At 36.5% G+C, this 20532-nt stretch overlaps 4 protein-coding genes across 9 annotated transcripts; 3 read left to right on the plus strand and 1 right to left on the minus strand.

The window, feature by feature from the left end:
• Positions 1-89: 89 nt before the first annotated feature.
• Positions 90-5609, plus strand: LOC120015138. Of its 3 annotated transcripts, XR_005471680.1 has the most exons (10): positions 90-224; positions 355-598; positions 725-836; positions 1280-1441; positions 2046-2092; positions 2257-2386; positions 2873-2939; positions 3019-3104; positions 3808-3959; positions 5478-5609. XR_005471680.1 is itself a non-coding variant. In XM_038867367.1 (9 exons), the coding sequence occupies exons 2-8, from the start codon at positions 407-409 to the stop codon at positions 3071-3073; spliced, it is 765 nt and encodes a 254-aa protein (XP_038723295.1). In that variant the 5' UTR covers positions 90-224; positions 355-406; the 3' UTR covers positions 3074-3104; positions 3808-4076. The 3 variants fall into 3 exon arrangements, 2 of the variants coding, with proteins under 2 accessions (XP_038723295.1, XP_038723305.1); XM_038867367.1 differs by lacking the exon at positions 5478-5609 and having other exon boundaries at positions 3808-4076; XM_038867377.1 differs by lacking the exon at positions 5478-5609 and having other exon boundaries at positions 2257-2362; positions 3808-4076.
• Positions 4595-6871, minus strand: LOC120015102 (ABC transporter G family member 5). Its single transcript, XM_038867329.1, has one exon. It carries the CDS (start codon positions 6771-6773, stop codon positions 4860-4862), a length of 1914 nt encoding a protein of 637 aa, XP_038723257.1. The 5' UTR covers positions 6774-6871; the 3' UTR covers positions 4595-4859.
• A 7704-nt stretch (positions 6872-14575) lies between these two features.
• Positions 14576-15789, plus strand: LOC120015154 (NAC domain-containing protein 104-like). 3 transcript variants are annotated; one of them, XM_038867395.1, is made up of 3 exons: positions 14576-14906; positions 15108-15382; positions 15495-15789. In XM_038867395.1, exons 1-3 carry the CDS (start codon positions 14741-14743, stop codon positions 15654-15656), a joined length of 603 nt encoding a protein of 200 aa, XP_038723323.1. In that variant the 5' UTR covers positions 14576-14740; the 3' UTR covers positions 15657-15789. The 3 variants fall into 3 exon arrangements, with proteins under 3 accessions (XP_038723323.1, XP_038723329.1, XP_038723315.1); XM_038867401.1 differs by having other exon boundaries at positions 14578-14906; positions 15108-15344; positions 15491-15629; XM_038867387.1 differs by having other exon boundaries at positions 14579-14906; positions 15491-15789.
• A 1046-nt stretch (positions 15790-16835) lies between these two features.
• On the plus strand, positions 16836-20375 carry LOC120015170. Of its 2 annotated transcripts, XM_038867420.1 has the most exons (3): positions 16836-17367; positions 19855-20077; positions 20195-20375. In XM_038867420.1, exons 1-2 carry the CDS (start codon positions 17188-17190, stop codon positions 20026-20028), a joined length of 354 nt encoding a protein of 117 aa, XP_038723348.1. In that variant the 5' UTR covers positions 16836-17187; the 3' UTR covers positions 20029-20077; positions 20195-20375. The 2 variants fall into 2 exon arrangements, with proteins under 2 accessions (XP_038723348.1, XP_038723340.1); XM_038867412.1 differs by having other exon boundaries at positions 19855-20375.
• Positions 20376-20532: the final 157 nt, after the last annotated feature.

Here is a 20532-nt window from a genome sequence, read left to right on the forward strand (position 1 = left end):
TCCATTTAATATGGGCCCTTTTATAATTGAGCCCAAGCCCATTTTTACAGTGCTTACAAGTTACAACCCAAGCTCACTTTGCAGCGAGCGAGACAATAAGGGATTAACAGAACTTTGAAATTTGGAAACTTCAAGCGGCAGAAGAAGAACAGTTCGTGTCTTCTTCCTGAATCTTTGCAGTCCCAAAAGGAGCAATTCGAATTGACAGTCCAGTTCATATTCCTGTAATCTCGTCTTATTATGAATTTTCTTTTTTTGCTTAATTTTGTGCATACACTGGAATTTCTTCAATAGGCTTTTCTTTGAGTTTGATGTTAACCCTATTCTTTTCGGTTTTTCTGTCTTTCCGAGTAGCTGGTTCTCTCTATCTATGCACACATTGTAGTGATAAACAGTGAATTGGACGATGGAGCTTCAAGAATTTGAGCCGATAATTGGGGAAGCAAAACCTGAGTTGGAGAGCTCGGATTCGAGTCCACTGGGGCCATTCTTGTTCCATGTATATGCTTCTGATTCCTCTCACCTAAAATTCAGCGTCACCGATTTTCGTTCCAATACTTTCGAGGTGGTTCGTTCGCTGTCGCAACTTGAGGACATGGTGAGTTCTCTCTTCAATTTTCATTCCTTTCACCACTCTGCATCACTGCACACGCTCATGCACATATATATTGGAAGTTTCTGCTGATTTCTATTTTCTATTTTTTATTTGTTATTATTCATGCAGAGGGACAGCATTGGAATCGGAGGATCTTGGTCTGAGTTTGTTGATTACATCATAGCTTCCTTCAAATCTGAAGATGTAAAACTTGCACTGGAAAGACATCCAAAGTCAGATGGTAACTTGTATTCATAGTCTTCTTTCGTTCTTAATGTTTTTGCTTTATCAGTTTTTCTGAAGTATTTAAGGTTTGAAGGAGTCTAATGGGTTGATCTAGCTCTGGAGTTCATAGTTGATTTTTCTCGGTCTGGCTTCTTGATAAGATTTGATAAGACAAATTAGCGAGGAAAAGTAATGATAGGGCGAGCAATTTCTAAGGCCTGTTAAACTTTATTTGGTGAATTTATCCTGATTTCATTCCTTGAGCTATTCTGTCAAATCTATGTATAGAGTGAGCAGTTTCTAACTTGAATTTGACTCGGAAGAACAGGAAGGGGAAAATTTATCTTACAAGTTAAGATTCTTGTATTTTTTTCCCTTCCTTGTGAAAACTGTACATCTGATTTAATAAACTTGTGAGGAAAGAGATTCAGTTAATTTGTTTACTCTTTTGTGTTATAGGAGCTGCTCATGCTAAATTAATTGCCCAGAAATCAAAAGGAATGCCTCGTATTTCCATTTCTCTCACAAAACTTGTGGATGCTGCTGCTAGTGAGGCTGTCGCAACTCTATCACTCCAGCTATTCAAGGTTTTCAAAAGCATGCAGCATTTACTAGTGCAAGGTTGCATCCTCTTTCTCTAGTCTAAATTAAGTACTATACTGCTATGATCTTTTACTGTGTATGAGGACTTTTGTCTTTCATGTTTGTAGAGTACGTTTAGATGGAAACTGCTACGTGAACTTCAGAGAGATTGCGGATCTGTTTATAATTAGAAGCCAGACTGGAAATTGAATATTTAGACTTTTTATGGACCATTGGAGTCGGTTTCTGAACCTTCTATTTCGAGACATTGGGCAAGGAGATAGATCAAAATGACTTATTTAGGTGTCTTGAATGAGAGGCAGGGAATTGCTGGATGAAAGTGTCTTATTATAAAATGTTTTTTGTTTTTCTCTCTTGGGAAGGTAATTTGCGTATTAATTCTAAAGTTTCAAAAAACTTGCTGCAAATTGAAAATATAGAACTTCTAAGCTATCAGAAGCTTTAATAACAATTTTTGGACTGCATAATGCCTTATATTTCAAGTAAATTCTAGTCATGGTGATCTGCAATGTATTTTCTGTTAGAAAACTACATATAGGCATGCGGATGAGTTTCTCTTTAGTCAGGTTGAACTAATGTTGCCCTCATATTAAATTTTGTTTCGTCTGGACTGTGTCTTCAGAGAAGAAGCACCCTTACCGGTCAATGGAAGTCACGTCTACTGAAAAGGTGTGTCTATTGTTCCTAGTTGTACACATACTGTAATATGCAGCTTTTCTTTTTTTGTCTTTTGTCGGCCTTTATAGCATAGACTTACCATTTGAACATGCCCATTGCAAGATAATCGTTCGTCTAGTATTTGTTGAGCTAAAATTATTCAATTGTCATGTCAGGAGAAGAATGAACGTATTCAGAGCCAATTGGAGCTGCCGTCAAAGAAACAGAAGTTGCAAAAGATGAATTCTTCGGACAGAGCAGATGCCTCTTCTACTTTAGATAGTAATGGCCTGCGAAATTCTCCGGGTGTGAATTGATTTTGTTTTCTGAATGTGTTTATACCGACCAGTTAGTTTGGATTTATATTTGTCAAAGAAAATTTCAAATTAGTTGTAAATGTGCTCTCTGTTATAGTTTGTTGCTAAACATGAAGCTATTTTGGCGAAACTTGATGCCATATGTCTTTTCTATGGTTGGGTTCCGATGGAACTGAAGCTTCTCAACTTCTATAAGAAAGTTTTGTCCATTCAGTGTTGAAGAACTAGGTCTTCATCAATCCTTTTCTGGTCTTCCTCTATCCTCCTTGCCCCATGTTTTCTCTTCCCAATATTTAAGAACGTTTTCTCCATTCAGCATTAGATAATATGTGCATATTGGAATTATACTTTTCCTGAGTGAGCTCATTTGTTAATAAAATGTGTGTGTGTGTCTATTTCTGTGCAATGTGGGCTTGTACAGTTATTGGCTCTTGTGCATGGATCTGTGTTAACTCATTTGTCTTTGGCATGGCAGCTAAGCGAGCATCTCAAGATTTAGGCTCAACCAAAGTTGCTAATCGTGTCTTACCAGCGTATCGCAGGTACTAAATTCTTATCCGGTTGCGTTCATCTTATCAACATATCTTCTTCGTAGCAGTAACTTAGCATGGTGATGGGCAGGGCAAGAGTAAGGGGAGCCCATTTGCAGGATACTGAAGATGATGGTGATAGTTAGAAACAAATCTTACATTTCACATGTTTTACAAGTAAGGCTCTCTTTGTAAGTCTGTTTTCATTTCACATAGTGAATTACTAAATCCAAGAAATGTTAGTTTTAAATAGTTGGATTTTTGTGTCAGCTGACCCTTCCATATCAAGTGGAACAGCCAAATGTGGTGAAAACTCAGCTTGTTGTGCAGGCTTGTTATGAATTATTCTGAATACCTTTGTCAACTTGGTTTGTGAAAATGGTATTTAATAGTGATGCAAGTGCATCTTGTTATCTTACTGATCTGTACTGGTCTTTCAGTGGTAATTCTTCGTTACTGTCTTATCAATCTTTGAGGGTGAAAAATATAAAAAGTTTTTTTCTACTTTAAATTGGAATGATAGTCAACTTCTTCGTTCCAGCTTCCCTGCCTAACTAATGAAGCAATTAAGGTTGCTTGCTTTTCAGGTGTTGAGAATATCTAGGTCTTTGTCATTAGATGTTAAGAAGCAATATATAAGAAGCTTGCTGTATATTGCACTTGCTTTGATTAAAATGTTCCTATCCAAGCCACTTAGTCCTTCGTTTATCTATTTATTTTTGAAATTCCAATCATCATTGGTTCCTCTGCCCTCCCCAACAAATTTATAAGACATGCTTGAGTTGATTGGGTCATTTCTATTAAAGGTCGAACTGTTACATTTTACAATTTACGTATGAATTCATAATAAGTTTTTTTTTTAATTTTATTTGGATTGCAGAGGACTGGTTTGATCAAATTGCACCTTCTCACTACACATACGCCAAGGTTAATGAGAGATGCTCTGAGAGCTGGACTGTGCCGCTGACAGCTTTTCACTGCTATCAGATATATATAAGTTTCAGTTTGCTTCTATTTTGATGCATATATCAGGTTAGTGATTGTAATGTGTAGAACTTTGATAAATATTTTTCCAGGATTTGTATGAATATATATAGCATTGGCAAATGTCTTTCAGCATATATATATATTCTTTAAACATTAGTGAAAGGGCTTTGTTGCTTCAATGACTGGTACTGAGAAAATTTCAAGGCACATGGTCTAGATTCTAGGGCACTGAATTTTCAATCCGAGTCTTGGACAATGAATCATTTATGGTGCACTAGAAATGATCCTATTGCAAAGATTATGAGACTGCACTTTGCTAGAAGATGCATTCTTTGTACCTCCTGCTCTTGCTTTTCTTTGAGTGGTTAAAGGACCAGCATCCAAGCAAGAAATTGTCATCATCACCTGCATCATGCCTCCACAACATATTAAAATATCAACTTCATTGATTTAGCAACGATTTGATACCCTCTAATCTTTGGAAAACATAATGACATTGTTTCGATCTAGGATGATTTTGTTAGAGAATCAGACAAATACCTGCTTTTGCTGCTTTTACTGCTACTAGTACTAGGTACTTCTCCTGCTGCCATTTCATCTATTTTACCCTCTTCAGCAACAAATCCAGGACAGAAAACATGGACTTTCTGGTATTAGGGGAAGAATTTAAGGAAAACATGGACAGCAAACAGAAAACATGGATTTTCATGGAAAAATAAGAAGAAGAAAGAAGAATTTAAGTATTAGGGGAAGAAAACATATAAAACATCTTTGAACGATTAAGACAGAGCTATAGAAATCACGTTGGTACAATTTTCTGGTACATATAACATTTCTTTAGAAATATAGTGTTTCTTCTTTGTCTGTTATCAGAAGTAAATTCCAAAACATGTGAACCATCTTGTCAACACTTGCCAGAGAGAGAGCAGACTCTCTTAGGCCTAATCAAACAAGAGCACCACTGAAACTTCTTTGGGAGCATCTACATCTTAAAATCACGTAGGAAATAAACCTGTAAACTAAGATGAAGCCCACCATTATAGCCACATTCCTCCACCTACTTTCCTCTCCATATCCTTCTTCTTTAAGCACATCTTCCCCACTCACCGTGCATGTCCCAAACATGTATTCCAGGCACTTCCCTGACTTAGAGAACTCATTTATCAGAAACCCTTCAAATGGATACTTGAACAACGATACATAATGCATGAAAACCCAGTATCTGGGGATTTCTTGATTCGATATGAAGTAACCAGAGAACAAAAAGAATGACCCCATCACACCTGAAATTACTGAATTTCCAACAATGAAGTTAGGCACCAGAGCACTGAAACAAACCACCACTGAATTTGCTGTGTAGAGAATCAACCAAATCAACAACAAAAAGTGCATGAAAGCCATGATGTTTGGATTTAACCCAACCAGCCAATATAATGGAATGGTGAAGAGTATGGCTAAGGTGAGTAGAAAAGGCAAGTAAACAAGTCCATTGGCAATGGCATATGATGAGACTCTGTAGCTTCCACAAGATGTCTCCTTCATTAAAATCTCTCTCTCTTGCAGAAAGATTGGTAGAGCTTCTGTGGTGCTAGATAGCAAGAATGTCAATATGAAAGCAAATAGGCCTACCCTTTCCTGCGCTCCGAGCACGTTGTCTTTGAGATTGTAAAATATGGAGCCCAAAACAAGCCCAGAAATCAGCATCTGAAATGTCCGGCAAGCAAAGAGCTCCTGTGTCCGGAATATGTTCTTTGAGAACCTATGAGTAAGAATTATTGTCTCTTGCAATCTTGAATTGGTGAAATCTCTAGGAAAATCAATTCCAGTATTGACTATCTCTTGATCAATTACTTTAGATTGTTGAAAGAGTTGTTGCAGAGTGAGCTTACCGCTTTTACTCTCTCCTTCTTCTCCTTTCTTGTGCTGTTGATTTGTTGATGGAAACTGTGATTGCATTTCTTGTTGAATCTCCTTCCTCTGTTGTTGAATTGTATCAATTGATTCAATGGCAAATTCAACAATATTGACATGCAGAGGAAGCTGCAATCCGATCACCCTCAAGTGCAAACCAAGTTGATCCACCGAGCCATGATGCAGACCCGAACCATTAGCTAGCAGAAGTATTGAACTAAACGACTTCACAATACGAAATCCAGGTTGATGAATACTTAGTATTATGGTTCTGCCTCTGGTCTCTGCCATCACTTTGAGCATGTCTATGATTTGTAGAGCAGAGGTGCTGTCAAGACCTGAAGTTGGCTCATCAAGAATCAACACTTTCGGGTCATGAATGACATCAACTCCGATGGAAACACGACGCCTTTCTCCTCCTGATATCCCTCGAACCCTATCATCACCCACACGAGCCATGGCTACGTGCTCCAAGCCTAGCTCTTGGAGTAAGGACTTGACCCTTGACTTCATTTCAGCTTGAGGAAGCCCCAGCCTCAGTTTAGCACTGAACATGAGTGTTTCCTCCACTGTAAGTAAAGGAAAGAGCATGTCCTTCTGAGTGACATAGCCAGAGATCTTCTTGAACTGAGCTTTGTTCATAGGTTTCTGGTTAACAAAAATGGAACCACTTTGTGGTGTGAGCTTACCTGCTAGGACTTCAAGCAGAGATGACTTTCCAGCTCCACTTGGACCAACAATGGCAAGGATTTCCCATGGTTTTGCTTTGCAGTTCAGGTCTTTAAGGACTTGACGAACCACATTGCATGGTTCTTCAGGGTTTGTTCCTTGTTGTGGATCAAGTATTTGAGTTTTTCTGGTGAAGATGTTCAAAGGGTTTGCTGTTTTGTTTGTGTGGATTTTGTAGTTGATGCCTATTGCTTCAATCTCGCAGCCTTGTTTCTTCATTGAACAGCTTAATTAGCTCTCTGCTGTGCTTTCCTTTGTGTTTTGTGAAACTGATGTGTTGTGGGAATTTGGATATATTTAGTTCACGTGCCCTGGTAAGTGCCCATTGTGAAATTTCAGAGTTTCCGTTTTTTCAATTTTCAGTGGCAAACTGACATAATAATTTATTTTTTCTGGATTAAAGAACCTTATTTAAAAAAAAATGTAGTACATTAAAAATATCCATTAATTCCGGGGATTTGAGACTCTACAATTTTATACCGTTTACAATTCACATTTAATGGCGGAGAAAAAATCAGATAATTTTTAAAATAAAAAAAATAAAAATGTGATGTGATGTGACACACTTCACAAATCATTTCATTAAAATTGTAGACTATTTTATTATAAACGAATTGAATTTCAAGCACCAGTATCCTTTAACACCCACACCCATAGTTTAGCCAACATGGGTTTCAATCACATTTGTTTTGTTTGTTGTGACAAAAATAAACAGTGATATCTTATTATAGGGAATTAGTTGAGTAGATAACATTTTGGAGTTATAATGTTATATGAACAACTCTAGAGAAAGTAAAATAAAAGCAATAGCCGCCTGGGGTCACTAATTTGTGGCTGAAATTTCTTTAAAGAAATGGTTGTTGAATGCCAACAAAATATAAAAGGTCAAAAAAGAGAGGGTAAAATCCCAAATATATGATGCTTGATTTTGTGTGTCCACAAATATATTATTTTTTTTATCATTGCAGCACAGTAGCAATGTAGCACCCGTGAACTCTCTTAATTAGTGGTCAAGACTCGAGAGTGGGCTTCGTGGACCCCACCACTCGACAACTCATCATCCACCCATTCACTGGCCTTTGGCCCGTGACTCTTCATCCCTCAATTAGTTTTTTTTTTTTCCTTCCCTCAAATCAAATTATTGTTAACTAACATCTCCGTCCCCAATATTAAATTATTAATGGCCCCAAACTCTCCGTTCGAGAGTGTTTCGTGTTTTAACCTCTTGTGATGAGGTGAATGGAGTTACGATGACAAAAATATTTGACGTGACTATGGCAAATTGATATAAAATTAGATATTTGTTCATTGATATTAATAAATTTTTGATAAATTAATTTTCCTAAAAATATAAATGATATAATAAAATTGATTGAGGGCATTGCTCGGTGCGTTGATGTCGTAACATACTGCTTGGCCAAACATTTTTTTTATTCGAATGCGGTGTGTTCAAGCCAAAAACGGTATGTCTGGTAGGCGTAGACACCCAATCAAATGCACCCAATATGTATACAATCCTACCTAATTACTCTGTGAGCAAACATTGACCTAGTAGTAAAGTTACAAGGTACAACTAAGAGGTCATGAGTTCAATTCCTAATAATAGTCTTTTCATATATTATGTGAAGATAGTATTTGCGTTCATCATGCATGTCCCCAACTCTGCCTAGTCCGAAAACGTTATGCACGTACAATTGTTTACCTTATCTTATGTTTCATCAGATCAATAAAACAAGGGCAATCCGGTTGATTCGAGTACAACTCAGTGCACCATGTGTAGATTTGCTTGAAAACACGAGTACAAAATACAGTACACTCAGACAGTCGCTCTCCCTCCTTGGCGTCTTTAGCTGTTCAATACATCTTCACGGGACTGGACAACAATAAAACAAAACAAGTTCATGAGTCATGAGATATGCTGCACATTCTTCCAAATGCCTATCACTATCAGCCTTAATTAATTTATTGTGGGGGATTTTTCGGGACCTGGGAACCCATCCGACTCACATCCAGTTATTGTGCGTTCCGGGCTAAGCAAGGTCGCAACTTTGATCCAAGCTTCTAAAGTTCGTCAATTCCTTACGCATTTATTTCAGGATAATTTAATATCTTTGCCTCCTTCATTGTTAGAATCTCCCTCATCCGTTTCAAAAAAACCCCGTAAAAGAGTATTAACCGAAAATAATAATATTCTTTTAATTCTAATATGACATTTTTACATAGTGGATTTAAATTAATTCCCTTTATCGATCCATACGACATCAGGCTTGATCCAAACGGAAAGGCCCAATGTATTGGGCCAGGCCGAGACGGATCATTAACTTTTATTCAAAATATCGGTCCAAATCATGCTGCCTACTGCCTAGGAAGATAAATTAGAATCCAGTTCTACTAACCGTCTCTGGACAATCCTTGAGCTTGTGTGGCGTGAACGGCTTGCGATGGAGCTCTCGACGTGCCGTCCTCCATCTGTTGCAGGTACTGTCGCAGTGCTTCTTTGTGCATGTATACATTTATGTGATGATCGTATGAATATCGAGCTCGGAGTAGATGAACGAACTAATAATGCCTTTTGAGATTGTGTGGATGATGATAAGTGCCGAAGAATTACCAGCAACTCCCTTTTAGTTTCTCCTAATTCATTAGGGTTTCCGATTTAGGTATATTTTGTTTTGTGAATAATGCAATTTTAATTTCTTATATAGGGCTTAATAATGTTACATTCCTGTATGGAGTTTTCGTTAGTTTCTGTTCTCCATTATCAGTTTTACTTGTAAGAATTATCATTCAAACTATATCTGGAATTCAATGTTGGATTCTTAATTTTGATCTCACTTAACCGTTATTCATGCTTGGCTATTCTGAAACAAAATTCTCAATACTTTAATTCTCTTGCTTCTTGTAAAAATCATGACAACTAGAGAGACCTTGGCTCAATTTTTTAAACTGGGTGTGAGATCTTCAGGGATATTGATTTTTATTTCTTTTAGTGTTATGCTGACTGTGTTAGAAATACTATAATTTAGTTTAGCAGAAAGTTAGAAATACTGCTAAGATGTTTAGCCCAAGTTCTCTTGGCATCTGATGTTTTATCTGAACAGAGCAGCTTTTCATGCTCTTATAGGTAATATGTTATGGATGATATGTCATCGGCTATGCAAGTGGAAGGATCATAACAGGCTTCACTTCAGTTCTGTTTTCGTTGGGCGTCGACTTTTTTGAAGCATTCGGTATCAGGAAGAAGATATAATGTACCATCTTATAAGGAGCTGGTTGATGCAAAAGTGATTTATACTGTAGCTCCTGCCCTAGGTCACAACCAGGTAATATTTTGTTAACTTGCTTGCTTAATTTCATATGGAAGAATTATCGCTGGCTGATTTAACCCGGTATTTTCAATTGAGTTTCACATTTGAAACATCGTTTACTGTTGCCATTCTAACTTGCCTAACTTCCCTGACGATTCAACATGTTTTCAATTCTTAACGAAGTTTATTTACTCTGAAATTGATGGTTAGAGCTGTGTTTGAACCTTACAGTATTCTAAGTTGCTATGAAAGAAGATCAACTTTAATTCCCTCAACAATGGAATGTTCATTGTACTTTCTGAAGTCTGAACAATGTAGGAAGACTATATGATATTGTTTTCTGATAGATACTGCAGGACACAAATTTGCATTGTTATATTTAGAGTTCATCATTGCTGTGCATATGTGGAAAGATTAAAGTGAAGGTTGGGAGATAAAGCTAAAGTAAAAATCATTAAGAAAGCCTGTGGTCAATATGTATGCAAACAGAGGGGGAGATACACAAATTTGAGACTGGAAGTAGAATCACTAGACACCAGGACAGCTGCGAACCCCCCACCATACTCAAGACGGGGGAAAAAAAAAACGAAAGACAACTTTTAGAATTCATGCATTTGGTCAACCCACACGCATATATTTACTTTCAAAAAAATGTATTCCAAGCTAGGTTGATCCATCTTACCCACACTATTCCAAGCTAGGTTGATCCATCTTACCCACACTACTAAAGTTAGTGACTGGATGTTCTGGTTTCTTATATTCTGATTATTTGATGGTGAAAGATCAAGCTGCGGAATGACTCTTGTGTTTGTATAATAATGAATCTTAATTTAGAATGTTGAATTTTTTTCTTCACATATATATATATATATATATATTAAACAAGGAGTTCAATGTGGGAGTAAATAAAGAAAGGCGAAAATTGTAAACACCCCTGTGGTTGACGCCATTTATTTAAATACACGCCATTTAGAATAATAGAATGACACCCCTCAAACTTACGTTTTTCTCTTGCCAAACCCTTCCATCCAACCTCCGTTACACACACTACCAGAACTTATGTGATTTGCACGTGAGATACATCAAAACGACGTCACTGTGATATGAGGCCATTAGAAACCCTAAAATATTCCTATTCCCTTCTCACATCTCTCTCACTCATTTTATCAAACACCTTATGCGCATGGTCCATCCTATCTTCTTCTTCCACCATCTCCCCCTTTTCTTTCCCAATTACAGATATAAGCCTTTGTTTTCAAAAATTATCTAGCAACATATTCCATTTTCTGGTGGTGGTAGCGCACTATCCCCCCAAGTTTCCCCTGCGTTTTTGACACCAGCCCTGCAAAGCATATTACCCCAAAGCAATCTTTCAGACAATTAGTGGGAATGGACTTATGATTATTGGCAGACTTCGTATGTAGATGCCCAATTGAACTTTTTGAAGCAAACTGTGTACATGTAACTTCTGTAAAACCAGTTTTCACAAACTCCGTTTTGCTGGTGTGCCACACTCTTCCATGTCCGCAAGTTCCCCGCATGGAATACCTTGGCAAAGGTGCCATGGCCAAGCATACGGCTGAACTCGGACTTTCCATCAGAAAGCCTAGCATGGCATGTTTTCGATGAAAATGGCTCAGAGAATAATGTCAAGTGCATGCTTGAAATTTTCAACTGGAAGACACTTGATTGACACTTTCTTTGATATGCTTTCCAACTTCTAACCTAATCGATGATAAAGGTTAAGCATTTTCATGATTTACACATGAAGCTAAGTGGTTTAGGGAGATTTGATAGTAATGATTTACCAAGCAAACATTTGGGGGGCTGTTTTTTCAATTTTATTAAGTTAAAATAGTATGGCTTATGCTTCTCCCTTATGCTTCTCCGTTAGTCAAATAACGGTCAATGGATGGAGGGATTTGCAATAATATGCTAAAACAAAGTTTAATGGATGTCATTATAACGATTTGAATCGAAGGGGATGTATTTAGAAATGACCTTGGTGGTGTTGACTTCTAGTCAAAAAAGAAAACTATACATAATTATACAAAGGAAGCTATACACTCATATATTCAACATTCCTCAACGGTGAAGGCTATCTACAATGTCATTGCATGAGATAGTGCATTTTCTGATTATACTACCTGTTTGGCAGAGCGGCTCCACGCAAAGGCTCCGCCCTGCCATACAAATGAAATTCGTCAATGGAGGGAGCGGATGTTGCATTTTTGTTTTTTGTTTTTATTTTTTATATGTGGGGCCCACGTTATTATTGTGTCTCTTACTTTTTTGCATAAATTAATGTGGGTCTCACAACTTTAATAATATATATGTAATACATTATTTAGTTTTATAAACAATTTTTTGAGAAAAAGTAAATATTTTTCCAATAAATTTAATATTTATAATTAATGTTATAAAAATAAATTTAATATTTATAAAAAAAGAAAATACTCATTAATAAGCTTAATATTTTAGTTCTAACATTCATCCACTTTTAATTATATTAATATTTTTTATTAATTTGTGAGATTTTAAATAAAAATAATATTAACATTGTTACTATAATGTGGACCCGCCCACAGTATTAAAAATATATATTTAATAAAATAATTAGTTATGGAATAAATACACCTTAAATATTAAATTCAATTCAATATTTGCAAAGATTTAAGTGCAAAATTAATCAAATCATTCGTTTAATAAGAAAATGATTAAAAGTTTATTATTAAATTCAAGATAATACTCTTAGTTAACAGTTTTTCCGCTAACGTCAGTTTTTAATTCACCAAACACCTCACAACATATTTAAGAACTTTAAGCTCAGTTTTTTTTCTACAACATTTCCGTTAACATTAAAAATCAAACTTTCCGTTTTACCAAACGGAGATGTTTGGCTTACGCATGATTTCTGAATCTTCAATTGCTCCAAATTGGCTATGATATTACAGTTGTCTTCTGAGATTTGATCCAGCCTGTGTTTTTGTTGCGTGGACGTCATTGTTGCATCTTGTCTTTGATGATGATTTTAAAGATGGTTCAGTTTGCATTCACTCATGTGGATTAGTTCGTGACAACCACCAAGATTTGTTATTTTTGGCCACCAAACAAGAAAAATACTCTCATTTATTAGGAACAACAACTACCCATATTTTCTTTCTCACCAAACACTATTATACTAAGCAAAACCAATAAACCATAAATTAAGTATTTTCAAAATGACAGGCGTCATGTCCTGACAGTCTCTGTCCGTCTATTGCGTTCGTTTTGCAACTTCAATCTTATTGCTGTCACGTGAACCCAACACTTGTGACTCTTCACGTCTTCACCCCTAACAGCTATATAGTATATATATATACAGACATCTTGATTTGAACCCAAAAGATGATAACATCACAGATGGATGGCCAAAACAACAAACCCACCCACCAAAAGTTACCTGTTTGGTTGGTAACAAAAGAAAAGAGAGACAAACAGGTACTCTCACAAATCATTACACAAAGGATTGAAAAGAGAATCTAATAGTACATCAGAACTTTACCTGATATAAGAAGTTGAAGAAAGGAAAAAATAAGGCTAGCTTTCTTGTGGGTTAAGGCCCGGTAGTAGAAGTCATTGTAGTTGTTCAACAGTTTTAATCATAGATGTCTAATTTATTTACTAGTGTGAGATTCACGTAATTTTTTGAATTTATTAAACAAACTAGACGTCTATGATTAAAACTATAGCGAATTCTTCTATAGGGGCTCTCGTCCGCTTTCTTATCTCCACCACAAGAAGTACTTTAGTGGAGTAGATAAGCATATAGAAGTTGCCATCACGTTTAAGCTATTTAACATGTGTATATGGAGAGACTATGATTCCATCTTCTTTGGTGTAAATTGAAATGATTGTTTGTTTTGTGATAAAAGATTAATGTTAAACAAGAATATATAAGTATCATTTTTAGCTGATTATTGGTTATCTTGTGTGATTGGATTCTTATAATCATGAAATTAATTTGTTATTGATGTTTAGTTATGGAAATGGTAGCAGGCATGTTTGGATTGATTTTGACTTCCACTTTTGGTGATTTTTCTTCTTTTCTCCCCCTACCTTTGACACAACAATAGTTTGGTGAAAGGGCAGTGTGATAATAGCTAGATATGTAGGAACATTGATTTGTCATGCAATATTGGCCTTGAATGATTTGATTACATAAGGATGATTTATTGGCATCTTTGCATGCAAAAAGACATGATAAAGTGATGCCTCTTCCTTTTCTTTCTTTTTTAATATAAAAATATTAATTCAAACCTAATACACGGTTTTGTACTAATCATCCTTATTTTCTAACTAAGCAACTTTACCAATTTTTTTTTATAGTACCTAAACAACAAAGAGAAGGATATAAAGCTTTCCCATTGGGAGCAATACCTTTGTCGCTACATGTTGAGTTTTTGCCTAACTTATTCTGTCGTCATATGAGAAATTTTTGTATTCGCGGGCCTGACAACCTGAGTTTAGACCGGATGTTCAAAAAACAAACATGTACGATATTGTTCTCGGTTTTTGAAAAAAAAAAAAAAAAAGCGACTAGGACTAGTTTAATTTATTGGCACGTGGAGATAACAATAAATGTGAAACAAAATTATACTAATCCACATTTAACAAAGTAAAACATCAAAACTTGCCTTAAAAGTTAAATTAGCAACGCCTAACATATCCATTCACACACCACTAGTCTACTCTCATTGTCATCCATGTAAGGCCGCCATTAGTTCTTCAACTACAATAAACCAAACTCTCTCTCTCTCTCTCTCTTATATATACACACACAGACATGTCAAAACACAATAACAATTTACAACACTTGTTAACATAAGCATCTAAGACATGGGAGATCATGGCAAGGTCAACCTTCCTCCTGGTTTTCAATTCTGTCCAACTGATGAAGAACTAGTTCTTCACTTTCTCCAACCCAAGGCCTCGCGCTTGTCGTGTCACCCGGACTTCATTCCTGTTCTTGATTCTTATCCTCTTGATCCATGGGAACTTGATGGTATGTATATTGAGAAACACACAACTTGTAGTTAATTTTCTAAGTTTATGTACAATTATTACTTCTGGTGATTCCGCTTTAAATATTTTTGCTGGTCTTCTTGTTATTGTATTTTACATACAAAGTCATACATAGCTAATTGGGTTTTTCTTATTTCTTATTTCTATACATATGTGTGTGTGTGTGTATATATATATATAGGGAAGGTATTATCAAGTGGAAACCAATGGTATTTCTTTGGCCAAATGATGCAAAATGAAGCAACAACAAATGGGTTTTGGAAGGAAGTAGACATTGAGGAACCTATACTCAGCAGTAGTACGAGTAGGAGAGTTGGTATGAAGAGATATCTTGTGTTTTACATAAATGATGAAGCTCAAGGAGGCGTAGCAACCAATTGGGTTATGCAGGAATATCGACTTTGCAACCATGGAGCAAGTAATTCACTTTACAGTAAAACAAAATTTCGAAAATCAGTAAGATATGATTTGGTGTTTGATTCATTTGTACAGTATATGCTATCTGATTTTCCCTATTTAGGTATTAATTTTTGTTCTAATTAATTATTAATTACATGTTTGTAGGAAGGTAATAACTTGGTTCTATGCCGAGTTTATGAGAGGAAGAACGATTCACAGAGCTTCTGCTACAACGAAGACAACGATGATGGAAGTGAACTTTCATTTTTGGATGAAATGTTCTTGTCTCTGGATGATGATCTTGATGATACAACTTTGTCAAATTAATTAGATTTTATGTTTTTTCTTAGTTTGCTTGTTTCTATGATTTGCTAGGCTCAATATGCATGTATTAATTAACAGATACATTAAAACGTTGTTTTCTCTAACTAATTCTATCAGTTTTGAATAATTTCGGTGTGCTATTTTACCTTCTTTTTTTTTTTTTCAGTTCGTAATGTTGAGTTAGAGAGTTGAGCGTGGGGAACTTCCCGTTCCTTCATTCCACTTAACTCTCTCACCTACAAACCAAACAACGTGAAATTACTTCTCACTCCTTAACCATTCTCACTTAACTCTCTAAAACATCGATCCAAACATGTCTGAAGTGTACAGAATTGGAATACAGAATTGCAGCAGATTTTGTATATATCCTGTCAAATAACAAGTTTCCAGGCACATTCAAGAAGACTGATGCGGGAGAAAAAATAGATCCAGAATAAACATGGCACACTGGAATTTTGCCATTGATGCTGCAACTGTCTATAAAGCTGATTTGATAAGTTCATGTAAGATTAGTACTGTCTGAAAAGCTGCTATTGATTTTGGTAAATACTATTCAAGAGAATGATCAAAATGAAGGAGTGACACCTTCTGCTTGGCATGGCAAGATCTTGGCAGCCAGTGAAGTTCTGAGGAAACTTGCAGGATCCAAATTCAACAGTGAATGCCCTTCCAAAGTTTGCACCACTTGTCGCTAGCCTCTGCTCGTCATTCAATTCTTACAATAAAACAAAATTCACTGTTTTTTTTTAAAAAAAATCGAGAATTTCTCAGCCCAACATATCCATCAGATAGTTGGATCAATTCTAAACTCGGGCCATCAATTCAACCCACTCCACACTAGAGACAGGAAAGACTGGGCCGAAATTTATGCAGAAAATGACGTGTGCGATTCAACGACAGCTAAGATAATTGGGAGATCAACTGCTTCTATCTCTATGATTACTGTTGTGTGTCAAACGGGCTGGAACGCCTCTGATCATGTGACAAAAGTCAACTTGCAGTAGTACGCCCGGTGAGCACCTCTTCACGGGTTGGGTTGGGGTTTTCGGCCATTGAGGGTCAGTCCGTCTGGGCGCGGAATTGATATGACGGCCTTTTACTATTTCAAAACCCAAAGAAACTATTATTTATTGTTTAATTTAATTATTTACTTATTTTACTTACGTTCAAAAATGTCCGATGTCTGTTTGTTAAACCCCACCGTGACCTGTCCAGTAAAGCAGAGACACCCAACTTCACGCATTCCTCCATCACAAACTTACGGAAATTTGAAACCACAACCACAAGCTCCTTCGTCCTTCGCTGTTCCGCTCTTTCTCCGCTTCTCTCCAATTCTCTGTATATTCGCATCCTGAAACTGAATCAATTCGCGACGAAAGTTCTAGAACTGGAATTAGATTCTCCCTCACAAAGCAATTTCTGCTTTCTCGAACAACGGTGAGTTGTAAGTAGGGATGGAGTTTGAGAATCAGAGCGGTTGTGGCTCGTATTAGTGGTGGACGGATATCGGATTATCGGCTTGGGGATCGACTGTCAAGATGTCTCTGCGAATAAAGACGGTGGTGGACAAGTTCGTGCAGGAGCTGAAGGAAGCTTTAGACGCGGACATTCAGGACAGGATCATGAAGGAGAGGGAGATGCAGAGTTATATAGAAGAGCGCGAGCGGGAAGTCGCCGAACGCGAGGCTGCCTGGAAAGCCGAGCTCTCTCGCCGCGAGGTCCTCCTCTCCTCTCTTGATTTGGTTCTTAATCAATTTGAGTATGTTATCATTTTAGTGAAGATTTTCAACTTCGTTTTGTTAATCCTGATATGCTTTGTATGATGTTGTTTTCGCTAATTTCACTAATGAATTAGGGTTTAGTTTTTGTTCTAATTATCATAATAGTTGTTTGTAATTACTGTCAAATTAAGATCCGTGTTTCTAAGGCTTAATGACAAGTAGTCATGGGGTCAGCAATTTCAACAATAAAGGGTTACTTTTAGCTTGCAAGTTGCAAGGTGTAAATTGGTTAATGAAAAGTAGTCAAAAACCAGTGTGAGTTTTAGCTTTCAATCTTGTAAGTAGGTATCCATTTCTTCATATGGTTCCACTTCTCATCAAATTTGAACAGGACTTCAAGCTCTTTGTGAACTTGTATTGGCTTAGCTTGTACTTCCATGTACACCTTCAATCGGCAAGTCGTTAAGATTCCCCACGTGCCTTTGGATTCTGTTATGCGTCAAATGCCAGGTTTATTTATATCCAGGTTAGAAAGGAGAAAGATATAAGATCATATGTGATTTGCTTATAAGTCTTGAGCTGGTTTCACAGTCATTTTTTTCAATCATGCTAATGAAAAGTAATAATTGTCGTTGTAGAATACTAATAATTGTTATTCTAGATTCAGTCTTTTTATATTGTCAATCATATTCCACGAACTTTATAGGTCATCATTGGGTCATTTCTGAAACTATATAATGCTTGTAGTCAAGATGCGTTTGCTCCTGGTTTCTTCTCCTCATGGTTGTGGACCAAACAGTATCGTCATCATTACAATTGTTTTCACGATTTTACAGGCTAGAGTGCCACTCGGTTGCTTCTTCTTGACCCCCATGTTTACTGGATTTTCCGTTTAAAGTTTTTGGCTGAGCTTGTTGATTTCAAATTTGTGCTTTCCTTTTTAAGTTGATTTATAATGCTGCTGTCAGCTCAGACTTACATGCCTTTGTGAGTCATTCTAATGGTTTACATTTGGTGGTTTAGCACTTGTACTTCTTAGATGACTAGTAGTGTAAAAATGTGTAGTGGGCCTTGTGGCCCTTGTATTGTCTTAGTGAACTCCATTCTTTCAAGACATTCCCCTCACTGTTTCTTTCCGTGTTAGGACATTTCCCTATCAGACTGTGACTAACAACAAGTCATGTATGTGAACATTTCCTCCCAGTCTGGATATGATATTCAATTCTTTGATCTCTATGTGCCATTGTATTCTTGCACTTGACAATTCTTTCTGAAATCATACTCTCTTTCGAAAATGGATTTTTATGTGAAATGATTTCATGAACTCATTGCATAGGGTATTTCAGAGGTGATAAAGTCTTCTGTCCCTGCTTTGCCAACCCTGTAGTATGCATTTGTGGGGTTCTCTTTTAGAGTTTCTGGGCATGTTCTACTTTTTGCTTGCTTCAATATCCTATGAGAGATAACCCCGAAGTACTTACTGTTGAAAACTTTCCAACCCAGTTTTCACAATCTTAAATGGACAACTGGTACATCTAGAAATTGTTGTGCTTGCTGGAGAGCAGGATATGATGTTGAAAACAATAGAAAAAAGACCGAAGTCTAATAAAGCTGCCTGACTGCCTGTGATAGTTTGACAATATGGATAACGCTTAAATAAAGTTTATATTTCTTAGGGATTGAATGCGTGTGAAAAGGTATGCAACTCAAAAGAAATGTGTGGGAAAAAGGTAACGTGTTCTAAGGCTTGACTATGGTGGAAAGGATACTCTCTTGTGGTGGTTGGTTGCTTTTTGGACTTTTGAACGGTTTACTCTTACGTGATGTTAATATGATTTGATTTTAAATGAAAGTAATTTTTTGTTTAGAAAATTAATGAAAGAGTAAGAGAAAGGTTCTTCATCATATCCAACATCCATTTGGCATCTCTTTGAGTGTTAAGATCAAGTATTATAATCCCAGAAGAGATCTCATCACTCATACATAATTAGTGGTGACAATTTCCAATAGGACAGGGTGGCGATAAAGGTTCCACATTATGGATTTCAGCTTATCATCTATATGGATTCTTACATTTTAGGAGTAAGGTTTTGATGATGGTGGTGATCTCTCTCTGTCAATTTTCTTCTATATGTAGATTTCATGGATGCATATTGAAAAGGAAATAGTGGTTACAAGGCGTTTCGCTGTTCACAATAATGTCTCATTCTCTTTTTGGCTTTTCAAAAAACTGAAGGTGTCTCTCTGTGTGCACTTAGGAGGAGATGGATGGATGATCAGCAGTAGAAAAATTATGCATGTTAAATAAGTTGAATGTTAGTGCAGACTTTCACATACATATGTTGTAGCCTAAAATTACTTCCATCTGAATGCAGAGTTCTTAATTGTTTTGATCAGTTAAGATTAATATTTGCATTTCATTAAAGTTGATGCCCGGCTATGTACTTTTTTGACCATTTGAAACACCATTTTTTTCTCTTTTAGGCAGAGATTGCCCGACAAGAAGGAAGGTTAAAGATGGAGAAAGAAAATCTCGAGAAGGAGAAAAGCGTCCTCATGGGAACTGCATCAAACCAAGATAACCAAGATGGAGCTCTTGAAATAACAGTTAGTGGTGAAAAGTATCGGTGCCTCAGGTTTGCAAAGGCAAAGAAATGAGGCGTCACAGTGAATGGTGAAGGACGACGGTGGCCATGAATATGACATAGTAAGCATCTTAATTCATTCCAATGCATTGAATATGCCTATGTGGCTAAAGCAATTCATAATATATGTATTGTTGATATCATTTCAATAATATTTGATGTCGCTTCTAAATCTTCAGCGAGCAGCGAAAAGAAACAGGTTCCTGTGCAGGAACCAGGAAGAAGGATTATACATACAAGTTTCGCCTTCTAATTCATTGGATGCTTTTTGTGGACCTGTACATATTTAGACTCTATAATACTATAATGTACATATAGATTTTCAATCTTTCATGGTCATGTTTCATGGAGCCTTACTCACCACGCGTTGCAATTGTGTTGTATTTTTTTTTAACGAGGAATTCATCCAAGACATTTCACATTGGATCCCGACTTATATGATAAATTCCGAACACACGGGTTTGAAGTAGTATAGACTGCGGAATGCAATTAATTCATTCTCATTAACATAAATCCA

The sequence above is a fragment of the Tripterygium wilfordii genome, chromosome 2, assembly GCF_013401445.1.
Source record: "Tripterygium wilfordii isolate XIE 37 chromosome 2, ASM1340144v1, whole genome shotgun sequence".
Taxonomy (NCBI): Eukaryota; Viridiplantae; Streptophyta; class Magnoliopsida; order Celastrales; family Celastraceae; genus Tripterygium; species Tripterygium wilfordii.